Source organism: Chinchilla lanigera, unplaced genomic scaffold (genome assembly GCF_000276665.1).
Source record: "Chinchilla lanigera isolate Chin_1 unplaced genomic scaffold, ChiLan1.0 scaffold00014, whole genome shotgun sequence".
NCBI lineage: Eukaryota > Metazoa > Chordata > Mammalia > Rodentia > Chinchillidae > Chinchilla > Chinchilla lanigera.
Window position 1 is genome coordinate 12400722 of NW_004955415.1, and position 11028 is coordinate 12411749.

Below are 11028 nucleotides of genomic sequence, written 5' to 3' on the forward strand. Positions count from 1 at the left end.
TTGTATATAATATATTTTGGGATTGATTGCACTGAAAGGAAGTAAATCATTTTGCATAGAGTAGTGTTTAATTCAAGATAGATAATATCTCAGTGCCAGTGAGATACTACTGCATAAAAAATGTTTATGGTGATACTGTTTTAGAATTAACAAAAATTTCAAGACCACAAGGAGACTGTATGAAAGAACAACTGTAATACATTTACAAAAATTTACAAATGATTTCCTAGTCCTACACTCTATCCCCCCAAAAATGATACTCTAAAACACATGAAATGAAGATATATTTTATCTCTGTTAATAAATTATCTTTTATCTCTGTTAATAAATTGAGACCTAATTATATTTATGGAAAAAAGATTTAACGAAATGCAGCAGTTGCAAGTTGATTGAGTTAGAGATACTGTTTTTTTTTGTTTTTGTTTTTGTTTTTTTGAGACAGGGTCTCACTCTGCAGTTGGCCTTGAGCTCACTTTGTAGCCCAGGCTGGTCTTGAACTTGCAACAATCCTCCTGCCTCAGCCTCCTGAGTGCTGGGATTACAGGCGTGCACCACCATTCCCGGCAGAGATGCTGTTTGGAATGTCACTGCTGGCACTTTCAAGCTGAGAATCTTTATCACATCGAAGATCTCCTGCTTGAGCATTTGTGGATGTTATATTTAGGAATTTAAACTCGTTCTTTGAGGAATGTGAGGCAGCACATAGATTGTAGGAATAATGCAAAATTTCTTCACAGTAGTTGGGGAGAACCCTGGGTACAGGCTTGGAGCACAGACCTGGCTGAAATCAGTCCCCAAGCGTGGGGCTAGAGGAAGGTTGAGGGCGAAGGGCAATAGTTGGAACCATCACAAGCAGGAACAGGATAGAGATCAAGGCCAAGGCCAGTACTGCCAATTGGCCTTATACCACCCTGCAGGATGACTGTTAAGGTTGGGCAGAACCTCTTACAAGCTATCAGCAAAGGTCAGGTGCAATGCGGCATGGCAGTGGCTGAAAGAGGAGGCTGACCTCCACTTTGGGCTGAGACCAACAGGTGGTAGTACCTGTGTCTGTTGCTGAAGGTACACGCCGTGTGCACCTCGTCAGTGCGCAGCCCCAGGCTGAAAAGCCCAGGATCGCTGGCCTGCAGCATGTGGTAGGACAGCCAGGTATTGCGTCCCGAGTCATCGTCCACCACCACCACCTTGGTGATCAAGTAGTTGGGCTCCACACGTGTGGCACCTTGTCAAAGAGCACTGAGCCACTGGGCCCCAGGGCTGGGTACAGCACCTGCTGCAGGCTGTCATTTCAGTCTCCCACCAGCGCAGCACTGTGTCGAAGAGCGTTGAGCCCTCGGGTACAGGACCCGCAGTTGGTTGTCACTGCAGTCTCCCACCAGCACTTGGGCCTGCAGAGTGAGCTGGAAGGTGCGCAGCTGCTCGTGGTCGAAGGTGCGCTGTGCGAACACCACCAGATCCTGTGTGCTCACGGACATGTAGGACAGCAGCACCCTGGCTCAACACCACTGTGGACTAGGAGACCTGATCTTTGGGTCCTGAGTCAGGGTCCCAGGCACTGACTTGAGCGATAGAGCCCCCAGGAAGGTTGTTCTCAGCGATATGGACCTCATAGGCTGCTTGGTGGAAAACAGGTGCGTTGCTGATTTCAGCGATGAGGACATTATGCTGGAGGAGAGGGCAGATTGCCTTTGTTGGTGGCTGTGATAATGACATTATACTCTGGGATCTGTGATCAGTCCAGGGGTCCATCTGTCACCAGCCTGTATGTGTGTTTTGTATCTTGAACTATGTTAAATGGGGATTTCTTTTTCAGTTGACATAAGATTTCCCCATTAAATATGGAATCTGGATCATGTGTTTTAATCAGAGGAACAGCGGTCCCTAACTCAGCATTTCTGGTATAAATTGAGATTCAGAAGCCAGGGTAATCTCTGGCATTTTCATTTTCATCTAAAATATCTACTTATATTGTACAATGTGCAGTGTGACTTCCACTTTTTGCTTCCACTCCAACTGTGTAGCTCTCTCTTGCTTCAAAGTCCAACTCTGTACTAATGGTAAGTCCCTCTGCTTTACTGTCCAGTTGGAACAGTTGTCCCACTGCATTACAAGTACTGATGAAGGAGTAGGTGATCTGGGCACTGACACCCTCATCCGGATTATCAACCATCACTATGAGCACAGTGGAGTGTGTGGGTAGGTTTTTTGAAGACTGATTCTGTAGAAATCCTGGGTGAGCACTGGTGGGTTATCATTTGATCTGTGACAATTACTTCGATTTAGGTGGTGCAGCTTCTAGCCAGTTCACCCCTGCCCACAGCTGTGAGGAACAGTTGCTGGCTGGACTGCTCTTTCCTGTCCAGAAGGGCGTTTAATACTAACTCTGGATAACTACTGCCATCTAGGTTCTTCTTTTCGAAGCAAAGAGAAATGTGGGTCAGGGCTGAAGTGGTACTGTTGCTGTGAGTTGATATCTACATCAGTATGTTGCATGGACTCCAGGGCAAAGGTGGCTCCAGTGAGTGCCAGTTCTCTGATTTCCCTCTCAGTAATATTTCCACTAAAGTTCGGTGGGTTATCCTTGATATGAAAAAAGCTTGAAATCTTTTCAGCAGCCATTTCAAATTCAAGAACACATGTCGACTTGTCACAAATCTGCTCTTGGTCATGCTGTCACTCAGAAGTAAGTCCACGTTCTCCGTTCACATTGGGAAATTGTTTCTCTGCACTAACTCGCAAGTTGAGAATAATTAAATTTCGCACACCAAGCCTCAAATCCTTGGCAAGTTTTCCCACCATGGAGCCCCTGGCCAACTCTTCAGGGATGAGGCAGTGATTTGCTCCAGAGTGCCCAGCACAATAAAGTAGGAAATATGAAGGCCATTTAGTCCTGCCAGGCCCTTTGATCTGGAGTGGTTTCCCACCCTGCTGTCTTCTGATTTGGAGGAGACGGGATCTCAAGAGTTCTCTCAGCAGGAGTGACCCTTTGTTTTGTTTGAGCAGGGGGTTCTCTAAGAATAACTCTGTGGCACGCAGTCGGAGAGAGCAAGTGCACTTTTTCCGACCCCAGCTGGCGATTGTCTGCTAATTCCAATGGGTAGGGAAGCGCTAGCCAATAGCGGCACCGCTGCAGAACTGCAGTAGTTGCAATAAGCTCTAAATAAGGAGGTAGCTGGAAGAAAATTCTATCATCTACTCATGGCTGATACTGAAACACATCTTCCCATTTCACAAGGATTTTTTTTAATATTTTGAATAATTACTTTATCTTCAGCCTGGCTATCATTTGTTTGTACTTGAAATTCATCCACTCAACTCAAGATTTTTTTACTCATCAGAAAGCAGAGCTATAACCCTGATCAAAATGTTTATTGACATCTTTGTTCTTAGTTTCCATTTTTATTTTTATTTATTTATTTATTTTGTTTTTTTTTCTTCCCGTATTGGGAACTGAACTCACGACCTTGCACTTGCCAGGAAGGCGCTATGCCACTGAGCTAAATCCCCAGCCCCAGTGTCCATTTTTATAAAGTAGTCATAATAACATCTTCCTTGTTTACCTTAGTAAAAAATAAGAACTGACTATAATATATAGAAAAGCCTACATATGAAACTGTTGGTGACTGCATAAGACGTAGTATAAAATTCTTGAAACATCAGCTTATGTGTATTGTTATTTCACTTTATTTTTTCTCCTAATTTGTACAATCTATAAACCTCATAGCTTTTAGTTTTAGCATATGTTTTATTTTCTGAAAATATTATCTTGTCTTTCTCCCGCAAAAGAACTGATAGCTAAGCAAGGAGATTGACAGTTCTTATAAAGCAGAAGTATAGTAAGAAGGAAGATACTCTCTTCCTTAGCTTACAAGCTAAGGAAGCTAAACTTTATCTATTTTAAATTAAATGAGTATGATTGAAAAATTATTTCACAAGTGAATTTTTCAACACTACATTACCATTGTCCTCAACTGTGCTGTTTCTTCCCAAGTAAGATAACAATGGTGAGTTATCTGGAGTTGAGGAGTGAAGTATGAGTTCTTACAATTACATGTTCCAAGGAAAGGAACTTATGTTGTCTACTTTTTCTTGGTCCTCATGTTACTATATGATCATCCTCAACATTTTTTATTGACTCTGTTCCTTTATGAATAAGCACACTAATTTTCATGACAAGTGTTTTATAGTTTTAAAACCATTTCAAACTGGAAGATCTCCATAAATAAAGTATTTTTTTTGAGACAGGGTCTTGCTATGCAGTTCAGGCTGGCCTTGAGCTCACTTTGTAGACCAGGCTGGCCCAAACGCACAACAATCCTCCTGCCTCAGCCTCCTGAGTGCAGGGATTACAGGTGTGTGCCACCACACCCGGCTAAATAAAGTATTTTTAAGTTATATAATATATTGTTACTCTAAAACTTGGTATATATGTAGCAACATGACTTTATATTGGAAATGTATTCACACATCTTAAACTGTTCATTGTATCCAGGATTCTAGACAGCTATTCACTGGCATCTTTATATAAACATAAAAACATGAATTAAAGACTACTCTAAAACATACCCAAGCAAAGAACATTTCCACTACTGAATGAACATTTCAATTACTATAGGAAAATTATCTTTTCATACTATAAAAATAATCCCTGAAAGTATAGCCTTGAAAGTTATCTTTTCATATCACATATGAAACCAAAGATTTATACTTTAAGTGTGTATGATATTGATATTGTGTGAGGAAGCATTTTATAATGTAAACTCCAGAGTAGTTAATAGAGGTTTAAAAGTTACTTTCCCATTGCCCTCCCTACATTAACTCAGGACACATACTCAAAACTATAAAAAAAAATGGAGAAGTGAGTTTTCATATAGAGGTGAATGATGTCAACATCTACAATCTACAGCCTTTCTTGTTACTATTTGGATATATCAGCTATTCAGTGAATCTGCACATTTTACAACAAGGCTGGACTCCATATATACATATGGAGTCCATATACTCCATATATACATATAATTTGATGTCCTTTAAATAAACATTTAAAAGTAAAAACCAGATAGTCCTGGGTTTCTAAATGTGTTAGTGATGTGCCAATGAAACTTCCATGTGGTTAACCTCTCCTGTAGTTTCACTAATAGTATTCCATTGTCATTCCATCCTAGCTATTCATAATTTGCAGTTGATGTTCAGAGCATTAAAGGCACAAAATTTGAAAGATTAAAAATCTTTTAATGAGAAACATCTGAAAATCACCTTCATCAAATCAGATGCAGAAAAAGAATCAAGTAGATATTTCCTTACACAATCCATGCTCCTGGAATTTGAGACTCATAGACCAACATTTCATTAAGTCTATCACTGAAGATGAAGTGAATTATTAAGTTTCAAGCCACTCTTAAGTTGCACTGATTCTTTTCAAGCACAAACCTCAGACTCTATAAAAGTACAGTTGTACTAACACTCTCTAAAATGTAACATCTATCTAAATGTAAACATTTTGGTAGATATTGACCTGATAAGTGAAGGGGCTACCTGTAACCAGTAGATGCCAAGTGTTTGACACTTTTATATTGGTCAAGTGTAGTAGTATCTAACTCTTTGGAGACTTTCACCTACAACACAAAATAAAGCACAATTCTCTAAGGTTCCCTCTTACTGATTTTTTCTCTCTACAAATACACATGTCCATGAATCACATGGGTTAACCCAAAGTTTTCAGGGTTTGAAATGCTACAGACATTATCATCACTATAAATTTAATCTACATTTCTGATATTCATTGTAGAGAAGTTTTCTATACTCTTCTATTGATTTATGTAAGTACTGTAATGTAATTTTCTTATGTAAACTTCAGGTATACTAAAATATAGATCTTGCACAATATTCTTTCTAAAACATATTCACTACTGATGTCTAGGCAAATACATATTCAAAAAGGAACAATACACCTAACTATTTGCATTAATAGAACAACTATTCTATTAGCAGAATAGATTCCAAATTAAAACCTTTGAATAAAATTATTACGTTTATCATTTTTAAGGCATGTGTTTCATTTAAGACTACTGTTACCAGATTTTGTAAAACACCCACAGATTGAGAAAATGTTAAGGTCAAAATAAGATTTGAAAACACAAGAAAAAAGCATAGATTATAAAACAAAATCCAGCTAATTTCCAATAGAACAAATTATAATTTTCTATATAATTAACTGATTTAATGTGGAAGAAAAATGATTGAGGAAAGAAAATGCCACAGCCATTCTCACTAAAAGAGAAAACTAACCTGAACAACTCCTGGTTCTTCTTTGTTTGCATTTATCTTATCAGATATCAGGACAGGCTCACTTTTCTCACAACTTTCTTCACTAATGAGCGTGTCTGCATAGTTGGGCTGGGGGAAGATCAGGTGGCTTTTCCGAGAGTCAGCGGTGAGAGAGACTTCATGGGAATATGTCTGCAGGAAAGCCTGCACCCCATCGACACCCACAAAGTGAGAGGTGGACATGCTGGCCAACCTGCCTCTGGAAGTCTGAAGTAGATGTGACATGTACCAGCGGCGCAGCTTGAGTGCCAGCAGCACGATGACAAAGGCCAGGAAAACACAGGAGACTGCGGCCACTGCCACCACCAGATAGAGTGTGAGGTCTGAATCATCAGGGTTAATGGGGGTCCTTATGCTGCCCAAGTCAGCCAGGACATCGGGAATACTGTCTGCCACAGCCACAGTAATAGTGACAGTGGCTGAGAGAGGGGGCTGACCATGGTCCTGGACAGCTACCACAAGACTCTGCTTGAGTGTGTCTTTGTCCAGCAGGGCCCTTGCTGTGCGCACCTCTCCAGTGTGTAGCCCTACTGAGAAGAGCCCTGGCTCACTGGCCTTGAGCAGGCGATAGGATAACCAGGCGTTCTGCCCTGAGTCTCTGTCCACTGCCACAACTTTTGTCACCAGGTATCCAGGCTCTGCAGACCGGGGTGTCAGTTCTACTCCAGTGGAACCATCAGTAGGAAGGGCAGGGTGCAGAATTTCAGGGATGTTGTCATTCTGATCCAGCACAAACAAGTTGAGTGACACATTTGTGCTCAGTGGAGGGTTCCCACTGTCCCTTGCTGTCACCAGTAGCTTCAGGTCTCTCAACTGCTCATAGTCAAAGGATTGCAGAGCATACAAGACACCGGTGTCAGAGTTAATAGAGACATAAGAGCTTAGAGGTGCTCCCTCAAATGTATATTCAGCCAGAGAGTAAGTGACTTGAGCATTGGCTCCACAGTCTGGGTCATGGGCAGTCACAGAGAAGACTGAAACACCTCTGGGGTTGTTTTCTGGGATGGAGGTGGTGTAGGAAGCATGAGGGAATGCAGGAGGGTTGTCATTGATGTCTGTTACTTTCAGGAAGATCTGGTTTTCTGTTGCCAGGGGTGGGGTTCCACTGTCAACGACAGTAACTGTGATATTATAATCTGAAATCTCTTCTCTGTCCAGGGTTCTGGTTGTTAATAGGTGATAGTAATTATCAACTGACTTTTCCAATTTGAAAGGTAAATTCTTGGGGATAGAACATGAAATCTCACCATTCTCTCCAGAATCACTGTCATGTACACTAAAGAGTGCAATTATAGTTCCAGGAAGACAGTCTTCAGAAACAGAACTGCTGAGAGAGGTGAGTATCACTTCTGGAGCATTGTCATTCACATCTTGTACCGTGACCAGCACATGAGCGCTGGCAAGAAGAGCACCTCCATCCTGAGCTACTACTTCCATGAGGTAGAATCTAGATTCTTCATAGTCCAGCGATTGCACAGTTGAGATTTCCCCCAGGTTGGAATCAAGCTGGAAAGTCTTGGAAATTATGTCTTCTTCATTGCGAAAAAAGTAGGTCACTTTTCCATTTATTCCCTCATCCGCATCCGTGGCGGTTAGTGTGAGTAGCCGGGTGCCCACAGGTATATTTTCTGGGACACTCACTCTGTATTCGGATTGAGTGAACAGGGGTGCGTTGTCATTTGCGTCGAGGACCGTCACGCGAATACGCGTGGTGCTAGAGAGGATTGGTTCTCCGCCGTCTAAAGCTGTGAGGAGGAGATCGTGAATAGCCTCTTTCTCTCGGTCCAGGGGCCTCTCTAACACAAGCTCCGGGTACTTTTGCCCATCAGATCCGCTCTTCACATCCAGAGAGAAATGCAGATTGGGGCTGAGCTGGTAGCTCTGGAGGGAGTTCACACCCACATCAGCATCTCGGGCGAAGGGAAGCACTAACCGCGTTCCTGCAGCCGCATTTTCATTAATTTTTACTTTTAACTCTTCATCCCGGAATCGTGGGAAGTTATCATTAATATCAATTATTTCCACTTCTACTCCATAAATTTTCATTTTATTCTCAACCAATATGTTAAAGTTCACCACACACCGAGCGCTCTGAGCGCACAGCTCCTCCCGGTCTATCCTGCCCGCGGTGACCAAGCTGCCGCTGCGCCAATGCAGAGAGAAAAGCTGCGTCCTACCTCTGGAGACGATGCGGACGCCGCGCTCCGCCAGCTCCCGGGGCTCCAGCCCCAGATCCTTGGAGATATTGCCCACGAAAGACCCTTTGTCCAGCTCCTCGCGCACTGTGTAGTGGATCTGCCCGTTTCCTGGCTCGCACAGCGTCTCCAGGAGCATGAAGAACAGAAGCAAGTCTCCGCAGCTCCACAGCCTCAGGGGTCCCGCCATTGCTTCCTTTTCCCTCAGTTTTCTCTTATTCTTGGTTCAGTCTGCAGTTTCCTTATTTCTCTGACGCCAAGGGGAGCATATTTCCTAGCGGAATTGAGGTAGGCAGCTGTCCCCAGGAGCTTATCCGGTCAGTGTTAAGTATCAAAGGAGCAGAGTCGAGTCGCTTCGGAGACAGCTTCTTTTCCACTTTGGTGAACAGCGACGCTCAGCGCCTTAACCAGTTACTACACCAACCCTACTTTTATTTCCTGTAAACTTAGTTGTATTTTTATTTCCAATATTTTTGCCCTATCCTTAATGTGTTACTTTATGACACTGCTTATTCTTAAGATTTAATTCTGAAACAATGAAAGACCTCCATAAGCCCTGAGATCAATATTTGATTCTTTACTTCCTTAGAAAAGTTTTATTTATGTGCCATTGAGCCTATGTCTTTATTTACCTCTTAGCCATACCATGTTTGTTTAATCAGGACACTGGAATTCTTATTGTTAATAGTTCTGAGATTTTATAGTTTTATTGTATGTGTGGAAGCTGCATTTGTGCATAATAATACCAACAAAATAAACTGAGCTCAGAGTATACCTTTGAAAAAAGGTCTACTGACTTATACAAATTACATTAACTATCATGTACAGAAAAATACAATTTTTCATTACTTGTGACATCTTTGAGAAAGAGTCCAGAGTTGCCATCTAAAAATATGGCACTATCTTAATCTGACAGTTTGGTGTTGGGTTTACTGTGCATTATTTATATTTTTTATTATCATATTCATATACTTGTAGTTAGAACTTTTACAGTGACGGTTCTTGGTGGGAATCCATATGGGGATGGTGGGGGGCAGGTAGCTTGTGATCTATGCAGGAAAGAAAGCCTTGATACCTACAGAGCAGTAGTGAGTAGTGTTTTGTTGTTGCTGTTGTTGAGACAGATATTTAAAGTTATGACCTTTATATGATAATAAAGAAAACCTCATAGCTGAAAAAAATTGACATTTGACAAAAGAGTCTATCAAGTGAGAAAAGTGATTTTAACCTAATGACACCTTGACAGGAAAAATTTTAAAATAAAGATATTTTGTATAGTTTTAAAATTCAAAATAAGTTTTAAACATTTTGTAGAAAATGACATAAATATAGGTCACAAATTTTATCAATGTGGAACTTTTCTCAAGAGCAATTTATTAATATGCATGGGGGAGAATGATTTCTCACATTTATTAAAATGTACTTTTCATAGCAAACACCTCAGAACTCACAACTTCCCATCCTTTAAAAACAGAAATGTGTGATCTCAAGACATGCAGTTTTTTTAACATATGTCAGGTCAGAGGAATACTATAAATAATGTCCTTCTATGCTCTCTTGTTAACAAGTCATGGCCCTGGATACAGTGCCACCCCAGTTTCCACAAACTAGTATGATGAGGACTCTCTTTACCCTGAAGCACTATGAGTGTTTTTTTTTTTTTGTCTTTTTGAGACAGGGTCTCACTATGCAGTTCAGGCTGAACTTGAGCTCACTTTGTAGCCCAGTTTGGTCTCAAACTCACAAGGATCCTCCTGCCTCAGCCTCCTGGGTGCTGGGATTACAGGCATGTGTTACCATGCCTGGCCACTATGAATGTTAAAGGAAGTATAACTAAAAATTTAAGAACAACCCTGAAGGAGAAATGAAGCACTTAAAGCACCAATAGGGACAAAGCTTCAGAAGGGAAGAGTGTACAGATGAGGAAGTAAAAGAAATATCAACATAATTATGGACAAATAAAGCTCACACTTTAGACAGCTATATTTAAGATTTGGTTAGATGGGATTAAAAGACAGAATATTGTACACAACTGATTCATGAGACAATGAAACAGGTAATAGGGCATCCCACTCCAATTACACTTAAGAATCTTTGAAACCCAAAGTGAAATTAAATGAATTAAATTAAAACTCACCTTTAAAATAGTATCAGAGCCAAAGGGCACCCCAGTGTCTCCATGATTTGTACCTTGAGCCCAAGAAGCATCTTCACAGAGCAGATCCTGAGGAGGAGCCATTTCCGGAGTCACGTTCAGAAAATTAAACTCTGCTTTAGCCGATTGTGAGGCAACGCACATTTTGTAGGAATAGGGTATTGTTCCTTCACTGTAATTGGGGTGAATCCCAGATCCAGACTTAGAGCTGAGACCAGCCTGAAAACAGCTCCAGGCAGCTGGGCTGGAGGAGTGCCTCAAGCGCAGAGCAATTGCTAGAATCACAGCGAGAAGGAAGAGCACAGAGATCAAGGCCAAGGCCACCACCAGGTAAAACTGCAGCTCCTCCTG

General features: G+C 41.4%; 1 protein-coding gene and 1 pseudogene across 4 annotated transcripts in view; both read right to left on the minus strand.

Annotated features, from left to right (window-relative positions):
- LOC102028960 (protocadherin gamma-C4) overlaps nt 1–11028 on the minus strand; it is a 169872-nt gene that overhangs the window by 125800 nt on the left and 33044 nt on the right. Inside the window, exon 1 of one of the 4 annotated variants that reach the window (XM_013512147.1) lies at nt 6289–8859. The exons of 2 other annotated variants lie outside the window; for them this stretch is intronic. In XM_013512147.1, the coding sequence (XP_013367601.1) occupies nt 6289–8712 (2424 nt within the window). In that variant the 5' untranslated portion in view covers nt 8713–8859. Of the gene's footprint in view, nt 1–6288; nt 8953–11028 lie in introns of those variants that run through there. One more of the 4 variants, XM_013512155.1, reaches the window with a different exon arrangement.
- Nucleotides 496–5313, minus strand: LOC106148057 (annotated as a pseudogene).